General features: G+C 40.5%; 1 protein-coding gene across 2 annotated transcripts in view; it reads right to left on the minus strand.

The window, feature by feature from the left end:
• Positions 1 to 22,294, minus strand: part of LOC122539933 (integrin alpha-3-like) — a 163,972-nt gene extending 141,678 nt beyond the window's left edge. The window contains exon 1 of one of the 2 annotated variants that reach the window (XM_043675133.1): positions 21,883 to 22,293. In XM_043675133.1, the coding sequence (XP_043531068.1) occupies positions 21,883 to 22,067 (185 nt within the window). In that variant the 5' untranslated portion in view covers positions 22,068 to 22,293. Of the gene's footprint in view, positions 1 to 21,882 lie in introns of both variants that reach the window. The other variant, XM_043675134.1, reaches the window with a different exon arrangement.
• Positions 22,295 to 22,980: the final 686 nt, after the last annotated feature.

Below are 22,980 nucleotides of genomic sequence, written 5' to 3' on the forward strand. Positions count from 1 at the left end.
TTAAATAAGAAACCTGCTTCCTTTGAACAATTGCTTTCCCAACTCCTTTCTTCTGTTAAAATTGGAAGTGAGCAAGTTTCATGTGGATTCTGTTCAGACTAGGTGTTTCCTGTTCAGATATGGGACGGGATTACCCTTACTGTGTATGCATGAGAACTTCACTAATAAATGAGATAGAGAATATGAGATTGCAATGTCCAAATCAAATATTTTAGTTTTTGTAAGACATAGTTCAACTTCACTTGTCTTGGTCAGCACTTTTCTAAGACCGCACGTCAGACAGCAAGATGGCCAACATTTAGTATACAGCTGTAACTTACCTGGCAGCACCCTTGTCTTGGAATCATAGGTTCTGTGTCCCACTCCAAGGACAAAAACATAAAAAAAAGGAATGGATATTTCAGTGAGGAGTATTGCACTATCGGAGTGGCTATCTTTCAAACAACTTTGGTGGGTGTGAGAGATTTCATGGCTATATTTAAATGAACAGCAAGAGAGGATTCTCCGGCATCCAGGCCACAATATCCCTCAATCAACATCACAAAAAAGCCACAGATTATTAGAATCATGGAATGCCTACAGTGTACAAGAGGCCATTTAGCCCATCAAGTCTGCATCAACTCACCCAAATAGTTCTTTGGCTCCAACATGCTTTAACAGGACCCTGGTTTTGAAAAATGCTGTTTGTCAAAGTCTGTTAAGTCATTCTTTAACTGAGGAAATGCTGTTTCTATGCAGTACTGCCAAAAGTATCTGCTGGCATTAGAAACTGAATGTTGAATTCTGCAATCATACATGTGATGTCTGATTTTAATGTTCAGGTTCCCAAACTGTTAATTTTTGGTTTGGTTAAAATTGGAGATCGATTTGGAGATTTCGATTAAACTCCACCTGGGTAGATCTGCCATTCCTCCCAAAGTATTATAGTCTCCACTTATCTGATAATTATGGTGTCATGTACATGTCTACAGAAAGTCTGCAAAATGAAATTTAACATCTGTATGCATACAACCACAATACCTTTGTATCCAAGCATTGGTGTGTTAAGAATAGAAACAGTGTGAAGTGAGTTACTGTGATACAAATGAAACCGTTCTTGAGGTTAATTCATGAGACTAGAGACAGTCTTTCGTACTGGAGACAGAAAGGCAACTTAACTGGGAGGCGGGGGGGAAGTATGGTGACAAACACAACTCAGCCACCATCCCATCTCCACTCAAATTAAGTTCCGATCATGAAGTCCATGAATGACCTTCCTCCAGGTGATATAAATAAAAGAAGCTGCCCCACAAGACTGTTAGACTGTTAGTATAGGCCGCCCTTCAGTGTTTGGATGGGCAGGGGAGTCTCAAAAATATTTGTGTATGATCAAGGGCACAAACAGAGCACAGAAAGGATGCTGGTGAGAGCCACAACCTCCTGCCTTCTGCCACCTCAGCTCTTGCTTCTAACCTCCCCACCACTTCCCCACCACCAGGGAGTTCCAGCACCAGAGACCCCCTCATCTAAGCTGATAGTCCTCCCATTCTTATTTCTGGCAGCAGCCTAGCCTTCTCATTAGCCATCGCTGGATGGGACTTCAGCTCTTGGGATTTTGGTTTTGCCCCCTAAACTGCCTAATTGGAGGAAATTACGGCAGACCTCAATCTGATGAACATTGAGGTTGGCTTGCCATCTTTTGGTGTAGTGAACAAGACATCCAATGGAAGTGGAAGCTTCTGCCCTGTGATTCAGTTTGAAAATTTTGAGCTTGTCTCCAAAACTCTGACCTATTATGCTGCAATCCCCACCCTGGGCATGGGAAGGGAGCAAGTCGCAAATCCATTCTTGAAAAATCAGGATTGAATCGTGTGCCACTGGTACAAATCAACCCTGCAGTTGATTTCATTTGATGTATTTATCGTCATGAATATTTTGTTACAAAATACAGCGAAAAGTGTTATATAGTGTTGCCACTCTCCAGCGCCATATTACAATATAGAGAAATAAACCAAAACATAAAGAAATAAAGGAAAACTGTGTCCAGCTTTACTGCTCTTCTTGTTAAGTGCTCTGGCATGATGCATTGACCTGGTGGCCAAGCATAAGGCCCCTTCAACACGCTGCCACTGGAGTGAAAGTCGCCCAATCTTCAGTGCCATCTCATCTCCACTGACGCCCTCGCCACTATGGGTCTATCTGGACCTTGCCAATGCAAATGCTACCAATGCCATTGGATACCAAACCGACCCAAACTCATGGTGGGCCACCATGTGTCCGCTTCTGACCAACCTTGCTGATGCCACTGAATCTTGTACTTGGCCCAAACTTTCAACCACCTCCATGAATCATCGCTGGACCCAGATGTCGCCAGGAACCCAAACTCACCTCCATTGCAGCAGCCATGGGTCGGCGCTAGGACCAGCTTGTCGATGCAGAATCTGACAGGAACCCACACTCACCTCCTAGGCCACTATGGGTCTGTGCTGGGCCCACCCATCACCGCTGATACCATTGTTACAACCAAACTCTTCAACAAGAAGTAGGTAAAAGAGAGGTTAAAAAAAAAGAAAAAAAGATAGAAAAAGCAAAACAGTAATGGAAAGAAAAGCAGACAGAGTGGACATGCCTAATTCACCAGCAGCCTCTAAGATGTCTAAGTTGCTTTGGCAATATACATGTTTAGATGCATGTTGTAGCTTGGAGCGATGGTTAATGATGTTAGAGGTTCCAACTTTCTCACAAGCAACTAGTATTCTGTTGCTCAGATTTACATGTTGAGGTTTTGCTCCATTGTGAAACTTGACTGTCAGATCCTGCATTGGGACTTGAAGGCAAATCTTCCGGCTCAGAGGCCAGGTACACGATCAACTCTGCCACAAGACCGCTACTACCTATCATACTTACCAAAATCTACTCTGCACTATTCCTGTACAAGGTGAATCATGAGCAGATTTGTAGTTTAGACCTACATACACGAGAAACTGGCTTTTGATTCCAGAAGCTCAGTCCACATTGGATTTTAATAGTCAGCAAGGAGGAACAATTTTCGTTCCACATTCTGGGTTAGATCTGAGCTGAGGGCCCTAATTTGAGAAGATTTGTTAACCCATTGCACGAATGCTCAGAAGAAACTTTTGCTACAGAAAAAACAAAATTACCTCGACTAGTTTGTGAGGTACTCATTGTGAAAAGTACACTTTTTATAAAATTGTTGCCCCTCTGCAACTATGCAGGTATTACCAGAAAATGTTCAGATTTAAAGTAAGGTTCCCGATGTGTTCTTGTGTCACATCTGACAGTTCAGGAATTGGCTCACATTTTGTAGCTGTGCTGCTGAACGTGAAGTAGTACATAGTGGTAGTAATTCATCACATTGACTGTGGTACATTGAGCTGTTTTATCATGTCCTATCTCATTTTCTCTGCCTCACTATGTTGTGTCTGCAATCTAAGATCTTGTGAGCCAAGATTCACTGCAAAAAATCACATTTCCAGACTAGCCTGCACAGTATGTAATCGAAAATAACTTATAGGATAATCAGTGCACACAGAAAATAAGAGTGTTTCAGATTATAGAGTGCATTCATTTAATCCAAATTCTTTAAATTCTATTTAGGTGTACATTTATCTGACAATAATTATAAATTCCAGAACTATTTTAATCAACTTATAGGCTGTTTGGTACAACGGAATGGAAATTCTCCTTGAATATTAGCCTCCAAATGAAGGCCTTTTGTGAAGCAGTGGTGGAAGTTTGCTTAAAGTCTCAAAATACATAATTAAAAAAATTAAATACTTGGAAAGAAAAATAATCACAAGGAGAATTCGGAAACAAAATGCTTCTTCGATTTTCTTTTTATGTTTTGCTTAAAATTGTAGAAATGGAAATAAACAAATTTTTCATGGAGCACACTTGGTCATGTGATGAGCCTCCGAGGTTACATACCACTATGGTTGTCAACCTGAAGTAGAGAGTTTATCTTTTGCAATGATATAAAAGACTTCTTGTAAAAAAAACTCTGTAAAGTTAGGCAAATTATAGTAGTAGAATTATTGGCAACTCTCTCACAATAATACAGAACTATTAAATCCAAGAACTATACAAAACATACAGTAAAATACTCTCTGAAAAGGGCACTGCAAATTATCTGATCTTTTTTTAAAGTCGGGTTTGTTAGGGCATTTTATATTACTTAAACTTCAAGCAGAGATTACTGGGGTATGACAATTTACCCTGGAGCCATGCATTGTAGACCTGTACATCTAATACCTGTATTCTGGCAGTGAGAATGCAGGCGAGGTCTGACAATAGAGAACACACCTTTCATCGTTTTTGCATGTGTCTACATGTAACAAGGAAGGCTCGTGTGAGGACTCAAAACCACCAACCTTGACAAACTGGCTCACTGCCTGCTCCATTGCATTTGAAAAGTTTGAGGTTTCCAGCAATGTAAACAGCACAGATTAGTAACGAGAGAGAATCTTGGTATTGCTCAAGGTACTAGCATATGTAGGTGTTTTGTATTTTTGTCTTCTATAAAGGGCAACTATGTTTCATTAAAATGTTTTGAATAACTAAATAAACATAAGGCAAAAATGATTGGAGTTTATTCAAAATATAGTTTGATGACATATGGGACAGTTGATAATTTAATAGAAAAAAATGATTTTCTTACCCTTGAGTTTTCTTCGCTCTTTTGATCTAGGAGTTTTGAGATTAAGCATTATTTTACCTCACTAGGAAATTTAATAGCTCTTCACCAGTGCCAATGATAGCCACAGAAATAAAACTAAAGTATAAAGAACAGTCTGGCACCAACATCTGCTTTCTAATACCTAGTTAATACTTTGTTTGCTCTAATCCACTAATCAAGCTTTCCACCTGGTTTGAACCCACCCCTCACCTCAACCAATGGCAAGTAGCTCTTACACTTGCTGTTTCTCTGCACTGAGCCTTTGTCTAACCAGGTGCAAAATGGGTATCAACATTGACCAGACATCAGCATAAATCCTGAGTACGTGGGCTATGCTAATCTCTAGCCTCAAGCCAATGAGAAAGCGAGACACTTCCCTATGGCTGGCTGATCTTTGAAAGGTCAGGAGTAACACTACATCAAAATATAGTTCAACGGGTTTATTTGAAATCCCAAGCTTTTGAAGCGGTGCTACTTTGTCAGGTGGAGTATGTGCTCCAAAAGCTTGTGATTTTGAATAAACCTGTTGGACTATAACCTAGTGTTGTCTGACTTCTGACCTTGTCCTCTCCAGTCCAACACCGGTACCTCCAGATCTTTGACCTCCAGATCTTTGAAAGCAATGGCAAGCAGCACACTGTTTGAAGGCCCTTCAAAGATTTTATCCAAAGATTTTCATTGCCACCTCATGTTCTTAATGCTCTATGGCCATCTTTTTATCACTACTTCTTGCAACGCTTGGAGATTTGCATCTTATTGGATAATTTGTTTGATGTGAGCAAGACACTTGCCCGTTCTATTTAGTGTCACTGCTGGATTGATGACTTCCAGAGCATGACAAACTGCTGCTTCACATTGAATCAGGAAGATTTCAGACTGTGTTGTATCACCATCCAAATTTTTCACCAAGAGGACCACTCTTGATAAAATGTGTCTACAATATGCATCCGCCTCCTTTGCTTGGACATCACATGTTGTCTCTATAACTGGAGGAACATTCTTTATGGATGCTTTGGAGAAGATAATAACAGCTTGTGGAAAATGCTTTGAAATGACTTGTGACCTGACGTGATAGTCACTTTGTCTCTTCCAAGTAAGGATGTTGATGAAAATGTTCACAAGTCAATATAATGGTTAGGCACTAATCCTCAATCTGTGTAAGGTCTTTTTTTTTTCTATGGTCTTTTTGCTTGTGTTAGTGAACTGCATACAGGTGTAACTGTTTGAACTTGCTGCATTAGGATTCCTCCAAATTCTGTCTTGGTAGTAATCATGAGGGACATGAATAGGGTGAATAACCAAGCTCTTTTCCCCAATGTAGGGAAATCCAAACTAGAGACCACAGGCTTAAGGTGAGAGGGGAAAGATATAGAAGGGACCTAATGGGCATTGTTTACATGTAGACGGTGATGCATGTATGGAATGAGCTGTCAGAGGAGGTGATGGATGCTGGTACACTTACAACATTTAAAAGGTATCTGGATGGGTACATGAGTAGGACAGTTTAGAGGGATATGGGCCAATGCTGACAAATTGGACTAGGTTAACTAAGATATCTGGTCGGCATGGATGACTTTGACCAAAGGGTCTGTTTACATGCTTTAAATCTCTATGACTCTAGTATCACACTGTCAAGTAACTTGATCATTTATGTTGTACAGTCCAGCACAATCAGTGCTGTCACTTCTGGCTTGATTTTAGTGAATATTGCTTCCTGTTCTTTTTGCCAATACCTTTACACATCCTTGGCCATGAATTGATGTAATAGCTCACTCCAGATGACAAATTGGGCAAGGATTTTGTCAAATAGTTGAAGAATCCAAGAAATCTTTCTACTGCTTATACAACTGTTGGTCACTGCATTACTGTTCCAGTTTGCACCAATTTGAAACCTAGGCAAAAACCTTTAGCTGTCAGTATATGGTCTTAAATTGTGATTGTATTCTTATTCAACTCCAGGTACATCTGACAACTTTGGATGAACAGTCTCACTAGGCTTCCATCAAGGTCAGCATTGGCTTATTCCTTAGTGTCTCCACAGCCATAAGTAGCAAATCATCCACTATAGCTTCCATTCAAGGAAGGTCAATAGTTGGTATCAGGTAGTGAAATTTCTCCAGGACTTTATTTACGTTCATTGGATCAATACATTCTCTCAGGTTTTTCTGCTGCTACCACATTGCTAAGCCACTCTATAGGAGTTGCCACTTTCTTGATTACTCCTTTCTTTTCCAACTCTTCTATCATGTATTTCCTTGAAGGAAACTGGAAATTTCCTTGCAAGGTGCTGAATTAGAATCATAGAGGTCTACAGCATGGAAACAGGCCCTTCTAACCATGCCGCCCAGTTTCAGAAGTAAACTAGTCCCATTTGCTGGTGTTTGGTCCTTATTTCTCCATATTTATCCTATCTGTGTACCTGTCTAAATGTTTCTTTATTAACAAGATTCTACTTGTCTCCACCAATACCTCTGGCAGCTTGTTCCAGACACTTACCAGCCCCTTTGGATCATTTTGTATTTCACCCCTTTCACCTTAAAACTATGCCCTATCATTTTAAATTCACCTATCAAAGATCAAGGCTGTTGACTATCTACTTTATCCATGATTTGGAGATACCGTTGTTGGCCTGGGGTGTACAAAGTTAAAAATCACACAATACCAGGTTATAGTCCAACAGGTTTAATTGGAAGCACTAGCTTTTGGAGCACTGTGTCTTACAATTGTGTACTCCTCAACCACCTGATGAAGGAGCAGCGCTCTGAAAGCTAGTGTTTCCAATTAAACCTGTTGGACTATAACCTGGTGTTGTGTGATTTTTACCTTATCCATGGCTGTCACGATTTCATAGACCTCTGTAAGGTCACCTTTCAGTCTCCTATGCTTCAGGGAAGAATATCCCAGTCTATCCAGCCTATCCTTATTATTCAAACTTTATAAAAATGGTGACACTTAGAAACAGAAATACTAAGATCTGCTCCAGGACAGAATGATTCTGGCCCTATCATGTATCTTGCATACTTTCACAATGGAATGTAAACAGATCATGTGGATGTATCATAATATTGTATTTAATATCCTGCTTTTTAAGCATCACCAAAACACTTCACAACTTTCCTTCTCACTTGATGAAATGTTGAAGTAAATTATGACTTGGAGTAGCACAGTGTTTCAGTGTTAGCACTGCTGCCTCACAGCGCTGGGGACCTGGGTTCAATTCCCTCCTTGGGTGGCTGTCTATGTGGAGTTTGCACATTCTCCCCGTGTCTGCATGGGTTTCCTCCAGTTGCTCTGGTTTCCACCCACAATCCAAAAGATGTGCTGGTTAGGTGAATTGGCCATGCTAAATTGCCTATAGTGTTAGGACCATTAGTCAGGAGTAAATATAGGGTAGGGAATGGTTTTGGGTGGATTACTCTTTGGAGGGTCGGTGTGGACCTGTTTCCATACTGTAGGGAGTCTAATCTAATGACAATTCCATAAATTGTACATTGTGTTTGGACACAGAAATTGCTTGGGCCGAATGTAAATCTGCAGTTTCAAAACTTTTCATTACAAAAAAAGATGTAATTTTACCAATAAAGTCACATAAATACTGTAATTTTGTAAGTTAAATTATTGATCTTATTTTATATCCTTGTATTAGTTCAATTCATGGACTTGCCTCCTCTCTATTCCAAAATCTTCGAGACTAGTTCCCTCAAAAATTCTTTCTTTTGACTCTGTCTCTTGTGAATCTGTGTCTCTCATTGCTCCTTCATTGGTGTTTGGGCCTTCTAATGTGAGGACCCCATAATCTGGAATTTCCTCCATAGCCGCATTATCACTCCACCTTCTTTTCCTCCTTCAACATCCTCGCAACTTTAAGTTTTTGGTTAACCAATTCTTGATATAAAATACATTGCTTTACTTAAATGTAACTCTGAAGAGCCTTGGTTCTGTTTACCATTTTAAACAAAATTAGTAGCACTTAGCAAAATATGTTAGGTTCCTTGTTTAACACCCTACCTTCTAACAAAAAAGATTATAGTAGTGAGTTCTCATCGACAGAAAATCTTGAAGTAGTTGAGTTTAAGATGAGACACAAACATGGGAAAGCAGTGTTGCCAAAGCTTCTCTCATCAGGTACAAAATGACAAATCGATCACCCTCTTGATCTCTGTTCCAAAGTGGACTTTATTGTATCAACCTGTTACTTTCCACGCAAATCATACTGAATGACAAATCCACAAAGAGCAAACCAATTGCTAATATTTGACTCACTTTTAAATTTCAAACAAAGGAGAATGACACTGTGGTTCAATATAATATGACTACCATCGATCTGAATGCCATTTCCGACCTCCTGTTTACATTACAACTAAACACAAAATCAACCACAAACCAGTAAATGAAATAGCATCTTAATTCGTATGTTAGCAAGCACCTTGAGGCAGAATCCAAGTGGGGGTTGAATGAGACAGCATACAATTGCCTCATCCACTGCTCTTTAAACCAAAGGTGCAGGCAGAGAAGATTTCAAGCTGATAAAAGTCGTAGGATGTAAACAGTGTATATACAAAAGGCCAGCTACTAATATGGGAGCAGCCAGTAATGTAACACAACGGTCTTGGAACAAAATGCGAACGAGAAGTAAAAAATTAAAAATCCCCCAAATGGAGGACAAAATTAGGAAATACATTGAATTAGCCCTAATTGAACTATTCTAAAATAACCAGTAACTTCTTTGCTAGTTGACAGAAACCCTTAAAAATAGTAGAATCTAACCATAGTAGAAATGTCGCCTTGCCAGAATACAACTAGGAGCTTCAGATAATAGAACACAAGCTCACATTATTTATGACTTCATCAGCACCTCAAGATACACACTAGAGACCAGCTGTTACTCTGCAGGTTTACGGCTGTGTTGGCAATACAAACACCATATAAAAGTCCTCTTCACACATCAAAAGTTATTTTAACTCCTCTTGGAATGTCTACTGCACATGGTTTTATAGTCTTAAATCCATCATGGCCTCTATTTGAAATAATAAACTCTTAATACAACCTGAGTAACAATTAGAAAGGTGCATAAGTCAACTCTGTTGTGTGTGGCTATACCTTTGATGTTAAAGTTAATCCTCCAACAGACTAAATACTGCTTTTATTCATCAGATCATGTTCAATCTCATTCATTTCACTACGTCTAAAAGATTATGGATCTTTTAGAAAAGAAGCTGTCATTAGATTGCCATGGAAACAATTTAAAATATCAATAACTACAGTGATGTCAAACACAGGATCAAATCGCCACATTGATGGCTGAATACACATTAACAACTAACCCCTAAAAAATGTCAACAAAACTGTGCCCAAATAACATATGCTAACATTTGGGTTACAACAGACTGCAAAACCTAAATGCAGCGCAAGCTTATTCAAACATCACCATTGAAGACTATACCATGAATTGTGTACATCTGGAGCCATCCGTTCATCTGAAGACAACTTCAACATGAGAACATTCGCACCAATCAGAATGAAAAATGAGCCCTAAGGAATAGAAGCCCATTTGTATTTTATTCAGTGCTAACAGCTAGCTCCCTTTCCAGTAGAATGATGAAGTATCATGAAGGAATATAGATTATGTAAATTAGGAAAGAGAAAAGATTAAAAATGGACTTTGTCCCTTTGAAGCGCTTGAACTAAGTTCAAGTAGTGGGCTCCAAACATGAAGGAATGCACTTCTTCCCTACTTTAAATAGTCGAGCAGCAATTACCTGTCAAGTGTAATGTACTGAAAGAACAAATGCCCTATCATGGCCTTGAAACAAAATGTCTTAAAAAGGACAACCATGTCAAGTATTCAGAAGAGGTGCAAGTACAGAACATTGCAACAGTAATATCATTGCCACATGTTACGTGCATTTCCTAATGCAATTTGTGTGATTGCATTGTGTTTTTATAAATCAAGGTTTGGCAATCAATTTTTCCAACATTTTTAAACATTAACATGAGCAGATCAAGATTTCGAGCAATTAGAAATCAAATTTTCTTAACATTTTAACATTTTTAACTTTTTGTCACAAAATAGATTCCAAAAGAATGCGAGGTTGTGTAGCAGTAGTAATGGTCATGTCACCCGACTAGTTATTCAAAATCAAAGGATAGTGTTCAAGGGGCATCGATTCAAATCACACCTTAATAAATGGTTACATTTGAATTTTAAAAAACTATCTTCATGTTATTAAAAAGCCCATCTGGTTAGTGAGCAGAAGTTGGAACATTTGAGCTGTGTGTGAGAGTGATAAATTCAACTTTCGTACCCCCGCTCTACTGCCCTGGCTGAGATTAACTGACACAGTTACAGTTGTTCATTACACAACACTAGGTTATAGTCCAACAGGTTTTTTGGAGGCACTAGCTTTTGGAGTGCTGTTCCTTCATTAGGTGGTTGTGGAGTATGAGATCATATGACACAGAAATTATAGCAAAAGATCTTTTATAAACTCTGTGTCGTATGGTTTTATATTCCACAACCACCTGACAAAGGAGCAGAGCGAAGGAGCAGTGCTCCAAAAGCTAGTGCTTCCGAATAAACCTGTTGGACTATAACCTGGCGCTGTGTGATTTTTAACTTTGTCCACCCCAGTCCAACACTGACACCTCAAAATCACAGTTACAGTTGTGACTGCTTATGGTAAAGACTTTAACATATTGAACATTCCAAATCATTTCATAAATTCATTATGAAACAGAATGTCACCAAGTAACATGAGGAGATACTAGGCAAGGTCATAGAATCCCTACAGCACGAAAGCAGGTCTTTCAGCCCATGAAGTCCACACCGACCCTCTGAAGAGCATTTCACCCAAACCCAACCCCTCCCCTATCCCTGCAATGCTGCATTTCCTATGGCTAATTCACCCAGTCTACACATCCCTGGACAATTTAGCACCGCCTTCCTGACCTGCAGTCTTCTTCTTGACCTCTCCGCCTCCATCCTACTCCGACCTATCACCCTCACCTTGACCTCTTTCCACCTATCACATTTCCAACTCCCCTCCTCCAAGTCCCTCCTCCCTACCTTTTATCTTCTCCTGCTGAACACTCTCTGCTCATTCCTGAAGAAGGGCCTGTGCCCGAAACGTCGAATCTCCTGTTCCCTGGATGCTGCCTGACCTGCTGTGCTGTTCCAGCAATAAAGTTTCAACTTTGATCTCCAGCATCTGCAGACCTCACTTTCTCCAATTTAGCATGACCACTCTACCTAACCTGCACATCTTTGGACTGTGCAAGAAAACTGCAGCACCCAGAGTAAACCCACGCAGACACAGGGAGAATGTGCAAACCACACACACACAGTTGCCCGAGTGTGGAATTGAACCTGGCCCTGTGAGGCAGCAGTGCTAATCACTGAGCCACCATAGATCACCAGAAGCTTGATCATGTAGTGGGGTTTTAAAGACAGTCTCAGTGGAGATATCTGTACTTGTGAGGCAGGAAGATATCGGGAGGAAATTCCAGTTTATGGGTCAAGCAACTGAAGGGATGGACATGATGGTTAAGAAGCTGTCATTAAAACAGTATAGATATCTGAAAAGCTTGCAAGGATGAAGAGGGATGGTATGGTCAACTGGCTTGAAAACAAACAAGATCATGTTAGAATCGTGTTACTTCAGTGGAAGTCAGTTTAGCAAGCATAGGGGTGACAAATGAACAGGACTCAGTGCAAGTTAGGGTAACAGAATTTTGGATGACCTTGTGTTTAAAGATATTTGGTAGGCCTGTTAAAACAGCATTAAATTAGTCAGGTTAGGCAGTAAAAAAAGGCATGGATGAGGGTCTCAGTATCAGGAAAGAGCTGAGGCAGAGATAAAATTGGCAACAATACAAAGGTAGACAGATTTTCAATGACCTTGCAAATGTTTGGTTGAAAACTTATGTTGTGCATCAAACAGGACCCTAACTAGACTTACAACTTGTTCAGGTGGTATTTAAATTGCACGCTTAACAACTTAAAAATTGTCTTAAGGCGCTGCATGGAGGTGCAATCAGACAAACCCAAAATAAGAGTCTTTCAGAGAAATGTTTATAACTTCAGTCAAAAGATCCACAACAGCCATTGAAAGAATTTAGTTAAAGCTTACAGAATCAATGGATCTGCATGCCTAAAGCAATGTGAAATGATGATCCACACAGGGAAGGCAAAACTGTTTGAAAAAATACAGCAGAGGGCTGTGACAGTATGTGCCTCCCACCAGGGTTCTGGTCAGACAGCGAGTATTTATTTCAAGCTGTGTGATGTATTCCAAATTTACTTGACACTCTCATAATAAAGTATAACATGTCAATGGAATTGTATAAATCATGGCTTGAAATAACTACCAAGCATTGCGTTGCTGAGACAAGCTCCAGAAAAGGTCATGATTATCTGCTTTCAACTGAAAAAAGTGCTTCAACCTGAATGATGAGTTACAATTTGCGTAGATGACTTGGAGCTTTTCTGTAACTGGCAAAATTATAGCACAAGGAGAAAAATCTATATTTTAATGTGCTTACTGCATAAAGATGACTCAGCTCATAATGACTGCAAATTTACCACGGTAGCCTCAAACAATAAAAAACTTGCAAATAGCTGATCACTCAGGAGAGGAGAGATGAGTTATGGATTTTAAGTAGACTTAAAAAGGAACAAAATAAAAGGATATAAAGAGGGCAATAGGAGACAGTAGACAGACAATAGAGTAACATATGTTTAATTATTAACAATTGCCAGTTTGAATATTAGTCCTCAGTCATTGAAATTACCTCCCCACCTGAATGTAGCACCGATTTTTTTTGTTTCAGATTTCCAGCAGCTGAAATATACTTTTTAACATAAGACAAAGAAGCCATTCTGTCCAAATGGTCCATGCAATATGTTAAGGTCCCAGCTTGTTATTGCCAACTCACATCCCAGATAGAAATCTGATTTGATAGATCATGTTTTGTTTTATTTTTGTTTTCAATAAAGTGGTCTCTTACTGAAACATAAGCACACAATGCTGCAGACTACTTTAATATTAAAACAGTGGTTTGTTAACAAAAAGAATTAAGATAAAAGTAGAATAAAGAAAACCATCTACTTATGAGCCGAATTTAGAGATTATTAAACTCACAATAAAAGAATAATGCCATTAATCTGAAAACAGTCATTTAGAAATAACAAAGCAACAAAACAGGTTTTGTATAGTACACCAAAAAGCTTTCATTCAATACTCATACCAGAATCCCTGTATCTAACATCTTGGTATGTTTAAGTTGATTGTGATTTCAACTCTTAGGCTGGAACTGAAAGTAGTTTTTTTCCTGGCGATATCATACATTTCTTTAAAAGTGCTCAACTTCAAATAATCTCTTCAGGATGTTATCCCAGCACTTCTGATCTGGGATAAACACTAACCCCTCACTCCAAGGTAACCTGGTTCACAGCATACCCTTCCTTTCTCAGGAACACAAGCCCATCAAGCCACCTTGTTACAAGGAATTCACAGGATTGCTCCATTCAAAGTAGAAATTGAAACTCAAAACCTCTCCCTCTCTAAACTTTGGGTGCCTCCCTTAAGCTTAAAAGAAGTTCCACAAATTTCTAATATACCTTAAGACTTCATTATGCACCTTGCTGGGTCGCAAAACTATGCAAAATAACCAAAGGTTCAGTAGTAGTGCAGAAAACCCATTTGCTCTAAAGCCAGACCTCAGAGTCTATTAAAAGAATTCACCATGATTGTATATATACTTATAAATTAATTATTAAATTCATGCATTCAGAAAACTCACCAGTTACTCGTTCAAAATCCAGAAACCCAAACTTGCAGTAAATAATATTTTTAAAAATATATACACCATATATGATAAATCCCACAGTTATATCAAATGTCTATATGTACACAAGTTTTTTCCATTTAACTCAGCACCTCCAAAACTGTGGGTCAAGACTCCACCTAGGATCACAGAAACAACAAGTTGGGTTCTAAACTCCCCCTCATCCAATACTGTGCCCCATGCTACATCCAGCATGGGGCACAGTATTGGGCTCTCTTCCCCACCCACAGGCTCCCACTGATGGTCACTTCATTAAGCCCTATGAATATAGCAGCAATGTTTCACACTGTATGCTGTGTAAACCTAACCCAATGCTTGATGAATCATCTGGAGTCCAACATCAGATAACTCAAAATCCTCAACTCTTGCTACCACTGCTTCCTGGATTCATGAACTGGACAGGCTCAGATGACGTAATGGATTGTTGAGTCCTTAAAATAACATTTTTACGAAGTAACTTTAAATCAGATTTTGTTGTGATGCATAATTTGTGGATTTATAATATTAACCTAAGGAATTATGGTGTCTCTGTGGTTAGCATTGCTGTCTCACAGCACTAGGGACTCGGGTTCGATTCCACCCTCTGGTGACTGTGAGAAGTTTTCGTGTTCTCCCTTGTCTGGGTGAGTTTACCCCAGGTGCTCCAGTTTTCTGTCATAGTCCAAAGATGCGCAAGTTAGATGGATTGGCTATGCTAAGTTACCCATAGTGTTCAGGGATGTGTAGGTTAGGTGTACAAAGTTAAAAATCACACAATACCAGGTTATAGTCCAACAGGTTTAATTGGAAGCACACTAGCTTTCGGAGAGACGCTCCTTCATCAGGTGATTGTGTGCATCTACCCATGGGAAATACAAGGTCAGGGGAGGGGGATGGGTCTGGGTGGGATGTACGTTGGAGGGCTAGTGTGGACTCATTGGGCTGAATGGCCATTTTCCACACTGTAGGGATTCTAAGTACAGGGCTAAGTATGTACTGAATGTTAATATGTTGCGTTATTACTGACTTGTTTCATGGAGGGGGATGGGTCTGGGTGGGATGTACGTTGGAGGGCTAGTGTGGACTCATTGGGCTGAATGGCCATTTTCCACACTGTAGGGATTCTAGTACAGGGTTAAGTATGTACTGAATGTTAATATGTTGCGTTATTACTGACTTGTTTCATTTGTGTCTGGGATTGCATTAATTATAGAGTCATAATGAAAAAAAATTGAGAATTTGTGATCTAATTCTGTCAACTTATTCTGCAATTTATTATTACTTGTACATATGCTATTTTCTCTTAAGTTCTTTCTGTGGTTGCCTACAAGCTCATTTGGCTTCATGGTTTTGTTTCAAAGGTACAATCTGTTAACAACCATCAAAACTAAATTGAAACTTCCAACATATACAATCCTATTTGCCATCCTAATATGTGGTGAAATGGACAAAGCTTTGCACAGGTTAGTCATGGAATTAGAGAATTTATTTCATCTTCAAGCTGCTGATTTTCACCAGTTTCGAAATAGAACAGCATTACCGAATATGATCCAGAGACATTAATGAAGTCCCAAAAAAAGTATGTAATTATAAAATAACCAAAATTGTAACAAGCTATTCCAAATACAATGGTACAAGTTGAGGAATTCCATGTAATGATTCCAGTGTCTTGTTTGTCTCTTTGAGGAATGAAACAAAATATTTGTTCAGTTGTATGTATTGCAACTATGTGTTAAGTGTCCGCAATGATAAAAATCTGAAGAGTCTTAACTGGCCACCATCACTCATCATAAATAGAAGGAACCTTCTATTATAAATAAAGGAGGTTTTACATTTCCGAGTCTTCAGAAGAAGACAGTGCAAAGAAAGATTTGTATTTTTCTGGGACATTATTCACAACCCAGGCTAAACAATGCACAAAAGACATTAAGCTGGTGATGCAGCCCTTTAATTATATTTAACAAAGACTGACCACAAGTAAAGTTAAAAATCACACAAAACCAGGTTATATGCTCCGAAAGCTAGTGCTTCCAAATAAACCTGTTGGACTATAACCTGGTGTTGTGTGATTTTTAACTTTACTTGTGCTCAGTCTTTGTAAAATATAATTAAAGGGCTGCATCACCAGCTCCAACACTGGAACCTCCAAGTCATGGTGACCACAAATAAGATTCACATACTTTCTACGCATTATTTATTTTTCTCAACTAAACAAACAGCACAGTCAACAGTGTAATTGTTTAAAACTCTTCAAGCAATCACACTTGACAATAAATGAACACAAAATAACACCCTTTGTGATTTCAGCCTCTTAGAGATCACCGCATTAAATCTGAGGCAGGAGGCAGAAAGGAACATGAATCCTCTACCCTTCTTCCCCAGGTGCACAAACTATGTTGTCCCAATCAGCAGGACGTATAAAATGACTTGTGTGACTTTGCTGAAGCCTGCATAATGTGCATGCAGTCCTCATTTTGTCATAACGTGCATCAGTTGTTTATTGTGGCTAATTCAGAATCTCGTCCTCCATTGCACTAGCTTTAAAGATTGTGTTGCAAACTTCTCCCCAGTATGAATTACCAATACTATGACAAAGGAAGGCAACACAGTTTGGGAGAACATCTTACACCAATTTAGTAGAACAGTAAAATTTTCCTCAATATGTTACAGGGTCATTGGCAGGCAACATTTTTAATTGAGCCACATTTAGTGCTATCACTACAGGTGACCTTTAGCATCCTCAAAGAGAGGTGTTTTATTGGAGGAGAGAACAGGGAGGAATGGAGAGGTTTAGGGAAGAAATGCCACAGCTAGGACTAAAGCAGCTGAAGGTCCAAGTGGTGGGGCTATTAAAATTGGGGATGCATAAGAGACCACAGTTGGAGGAGAACAGAAATCCAATGCTGTAGAGCTAGAGGAGATCACAGAGATAAGAAGGTGTCAAGGGCATAGAGCAATGTGAACGGAAGAATTATAGTTTTAAAATGGATGCACTGATGGACTGGGAGTCAGTGTAGGTCAGTGAGTAAAAGGCAGTAGGGGAACAAACCATTGAATGTGTTCAGATCTGTATGTTAACAGTTGGCTTAGTATTAGAGAGATTAAATTGAGAGTCTGACCAAGAGAGCATTAGAAACAAGGCCACAAGCTTTGGACTACTCTGTCTACAATTCAGTCTCTCACTTTGCTCTTTGGAGACATTCTTAAAACGCGGCTCTTTGACCAAGCTTTAGGTTATCTGACCTAGCATCTCTTTATGTGTTTTTGTGTCATATTTTGTTTTGCAATATCTCAGTACAGCACCTGAAGTTTATTTGTATGCAGCCATTAATGCAAGTTATTATCATTAGATGGAGTTTAGCAGATAGGCTGAGACAGGGACAAAGCAAGTGTTACAGAGGGTAATAGTAGCTGCTGTTGCTGAGGAGGTCGAAACAAAGTCAGAAGCTCAGCTCAGGGGCAAATGGAATGCCAAGATTGGAGTGCGATGGCATAGACTGGCACCAGTAGACTCACTGCACTCTCCTGATCCCAGCATCACAGTCGATGAAGCATTATGTCAAAGTCAACTGAGATTGCAGATGTGTAAGAAAAACAGGCACATCTGCATTTCTTCACTACTTCAAAATAAAAGGACACTATTATGCCTGTGAACAATCCTCATTATTCTTGCTGGAGAGTATGCCTGCAAGGAGGTCAATTGAAGTCAGTGGTATAACTGACTTGACATCAAATAACCTTTTGCCACTCCCTGATGAAATCATGTGCAAAGAATGACTGATGTAATGATGAAGTAATGGCAGGTAGCTAGCAGCAAGTAACCAGAATCCATCATGAATCCTTTCCTATGGGACGAGTGACAATTGGAGATGGGACTAGAGTCATTTTTCACTCATATGCATCTACTTAGTAAAAGATACAAATCAAAATTGTGTCAACAAGCCACATTGTCAGAATAGAAAACCATCTGCCTGAAAAGCAATTTATTTGAAGGGCACTGAACTTAAAACTTTAACTCCGCTTTCTTTCTAAATCTGTTGGGTTTCTTCAGCAATTTATACTTCTGTTTGTTTCAGGTAGAGTCATAGATTCATAGAGATATGTAGCACAGAAACAGACCCTTTGGTCCAACTCATCCAAGGCAACCAGATATCCTAAATAAATCCAGTCCCATTTGCCAGCATTTGGCCCATACGCCTCTAAACCCTTCTTATTCATATACCCATCCAGATGCCTTTTCAATGTTGTGATTGTACCAGCATCCACCACTTCCTCTGGCAACTCATTCCATACATGCACCACCCTCTGCATGAAAAGGTTGCCCCTTAGATCCCTTTTAAATCTTTCCCCCTCACCTTAAACCTATACCGTCTAGTTTTGAACCACCCCATCCCAGGGAAGAGTCCTTGTCTATTTACCCTAACCCTACCCCTCATGATTTTATAAACCTCTATAAGATCACCCCTCAGCCCCTGACTCTCCAGGGAAAGCAGCCCCAGCCTATTCAGCCTCTCCCTACAGCTCAAATTCTCCAACCCTGGCAACATCCTTGTGAATTTTTTCTGAATCCTTTCAAGTTTCACAACATCCTTCCTATAGCAGGGAGACCAGAATTGCACAGAGTATTCCAATAGTGGCATAACCAATGTCCTGTACAGCCGCAACATGATCTTCCAACTCATATACAGTACTCAATGGACTGTCCAATAAAGACAAGCATACCAAATACATTGTTCACTATCCTATCTATCCTTTCAAGGAACTATGAAACTGCAATCCAAGGTCTCTTTGTTCATCAACATTCCCCAAGACCTTACCATAAAGTGTATAAGTCCTGCCCTGATTTGCCTTTCCAAAATGCAACATCTCACGTTTACCTAAATTAAAATCAAACTGCCACTCCTCAGCCCATTGGTCCTTCTGATCAAGAACCTGTTGTATTCTGAGGTAACCGCTTTGCTGTCCTCAACACCTCCAATTTTGGTGTAATTTGCAAACTTACTAACCATACCTCTTGTGTTCACATCCAAGTTATTTATATAAATGATGAAAAGCAGTGGACCCTGTCACAGGCCTCTAGTCTGAAAAGCAACCCTCTTCCACCACCACCACCCTCTGTCTTCTACATTCAAGCCAGTTCTGTATTCAAACAGATAGATCTCCAGCATTTGCTGTTGTTTTAAAACAGTTTATTTGTGGTTCTGCAAAATGTCCTGAGCAACCAAACAGCAGTTTCATCACTCTGCACTGGCACCTTTTCATTTTAATGGTAGCACAGTTTTCAAAATTAAATGTACAAAGGGCTGAAATAGGACATTCAGCCCATCAAGAGATCATAACCCCTCAACTCCACTTCTCTGGGTTTTCCCATCCCTTCATTCCTTTATCATTGGAACCGCAAAGTTCTCCTTGGTATCTGAGACAGACAGACAGAGGGCCCAAGGGTGAATTTCTGCTCAATGCAGAATGTACCCATTCTCAGCTGGAATGGCTTCAAGGTATCCAATTTATGGAAGGGGGAGAGGGGGGGCTTTAAAAATGTGGTTTTAAATCTTTGAAGTAATGTACCGGTGTAGATAAAAGGAGGATGGTGGTGGGGGTTGGGGGTGAACTACGATGACTTGACATTGTCAAATTTTCAGAACGTGCATAACCCTTTCAGTGAAACATCAGGTGGTACTGGCTAACACAATTTAGCAGAATGCAGAAAGAAGGAGGGGAATAAAAGTTGAGGAGAAAAAGACAGTTCTAAGTACAAACGTTGCGGAAACGTGATCAGGCAAAACACTTTCCAGCACTTGAATTGAATGCCAGTTCTGCATATATGGAGTTGGCGAAGGTGTGCCTGGCCAGATTTGAGTGAATGATTCACTGAGCAAATTGGATCAACGCATTTCTTTTCAGCTCGTTAGGGCGGCTGAGCGAAGGGGTGAGGCTACAGTCTGAAATGCAATGCCCAAGTTTAACGTTTCTCGAAATGTACTGCAACAAACGCTTCCAACACGAAAAAAAAGATTCTAACGTCTCTATAGGAATCCCAGGTAGATCAGTGAACTCTGAGGTAGAAAGCTTGGGTCCCATGTTTAACAATTTGTCTCTGCAAAGGGAAATATGCAGTTCTACCCTTCCCCCAGCTCACAAATCCGCCTAAGGAATGCCTCGCTGATAAGTCCTTTATCCTCCTATTAAAGCAGCGCCCAGCTTAGGCAAACAAGCCAAGGTTCCCACTCCCCAGGCACGGGAGGATGAGCTCGGAGCAGCTGGGATTCCGGAGTTGGCACAACCACAAAAAACATTCACCTGTGCCGAACAGACCGCTCGCTTCCACCTAAACCACACCGCCAGCCCTCCATCCGGAAAACAAAAGGATAAGCAGACCACATATCCACCAGAGTCAGGGCAGACTCGTTAACTACTGAAGACGGACCTCGAGACCTATAGAGCTGCTTCTCTCTCTTTCCTCAGAGGCTGCCAAACCTGCTGAGTTTCTCCAGCAATTTCTGTTTCAGATGAGTGAACTATATACACACACCTCTCCACCAACCCGCACACACGGGGAAAGATCAAGAATGTTTGAGTGTCTCAGACGGGGAGCCCTGGGATTGAGGGATTGATGAAAATGATGTTCATCTTCCCACCCCATTCTGAAACAACCTCACACTACTCAGTTCATGACCGGTCAGCAATCTACTCCCACTGCACATTCCGTCTGCTCACCGTAATGCAAGGCAAAGCCATAGACAGCGTGTTTCTGCCGGCGAGATCTGGGAACGTCAGGAATCTCGCACAAGGTGTGGGGGGTATTTGGAGATAACGCTTGACAAAGAGACTTGGACAACCAGTCCACTGTCTCACGCTCTCTGAGCTGTTTGCCCATGTCACTGCGCCTCAACCCGCCTGAAAAGTTTCCATTCCCTGAAACTTTGCAGAGAATTTGCAAGACAGCAGCACCCACTGAGCTAGTGCTGCTGAAAAACAAGTTTATGGTTCAGATCACCAGGAAGGTGGGCTATTCATTTAGAAGATTTCTTTCCTGAGTATACACATTCAAATTTACATATTTTAAAAGTATTGTGTTGAGATTATTTAATAGCACTCCAATGGAATCGGCTGCAAATAAGGATTTGAATGTGTAAAACTATTTTATAATGCATGTTAAAACTAAGCCAAGATAGTTCAGCCCTCAGGCAATAACATTCCTTTCATTTTGTAATAAAGTTCATTGAACAGTTCTCGGGTGATGTAGATCGGTCCTATTTTGCAGCATTTCACCTGTACTTACAAACTATCACCTCCGGTACTATCCCTAAGCAACCCACCCTCCCTGCCCCCAACACACACACCTCTCTCTCGCTCTCTCTCCTGATCCATAATGTACTTACAGGTAGCGATCCTGATCTTTCAGCTGTCGGTGTAAAGCCACCGAATATCCGAAGTAGCTGCCGGGTGGTCCCTGTTTAATGATCGGGAACTTTACATCGATGTTGAAAGCAGAAGAGATCGCCACCGTGGCTGATAGGAGAAGGTGTAGTCTGGGCTGAAACTGAGGAGCTGTACATGGCGCCATGTCGATTTCAAAGGCGATCTGAGTTTCACGGTGATGTTGCTAGTCCCCAGTCTCTCTCCACACCCTCCAGTACTGTACACGCCTGCCCTTCAAACCTGCGCAAAGATGAGGTTTCCCTTCCCAACACAATCAGATCGACTCAGCACTTTGCGGAACCTTAAAACGGCTATGCCATGCCAAAACCTGGCTGGTAATGTCTAGTTTTTTGTTCACCATGGGGAAAACCCAGGAAAGGATCAATGAAAGCACGTGATTGCCAAGTATCAAGTTACTTGTGCTGTCATGATTTTAAATTCAAGTTGTGGGTCCCACCAGTTTATTGGCGATTAGATCCCATGAGCAGTGGATCTGAAAACGAGGTTAATTCAACTGATTAATTTTTTTAAAAAATCACTGCGGATGCTGGAAATCAGAAACAAAAACAGATATTGTTGGAAAAACTCAGCAGGTCTGGCAACACCCGGGGAGGGAAATCAGAGTTAATGAATACCCTTCTTTAGAACTCAGTTATTGTTAACTCTGATTTCTCTCCCCAGATGCTGCCTGACCTGCTGAGAATTTGTTAACGATAAATATAACATATTCTGAAGAAGTGTCACTGGACTCCAAATTGTTTAGAGCTGAAAATGTGTTGCTGGAAAAGTGCAGCAGGACAGGCAGCATCCAAAGAACAGGAGAATCGACGTTTCAGGCATAAGCCCTTCTTCAGGAATGAGGAAAGTGTGTCCAGCAGGCTAAGATAAAAGGTAGGGAGGAGGGGCTTGGGGGAGGGGCGTTGGAAATGCGATAGGTGGAGGGAGGTCAAGGTGAGGGTGATAGGCCGGAGTGGGGTGGGGGCGGAGAGGTCAGGAAGAAGATTGCAGGTTAGGAAGGCGGTGCTGAGTTCGAGGGATTTGACTGAGACAAGGTGGGG

The sequence above is a fragment of the Chiloscyllium plagiosum genome, chromosome 33, assembly GCF_004010195.1.
Source record: "Chiloscyllium plagiosum isolate BGI_BamShark_2017 chromosome 33, ASM401019v2, whole genome shotgun sequence".
In the NCBI taxonomy this organism is placed as follows: Eukaryota; Metazoa; Chordata; class Chondrichthyes; order Orectolobiformes; family Hemiscylliidae; genus Chiloscyllium; species Chiloscyllium plagiosum.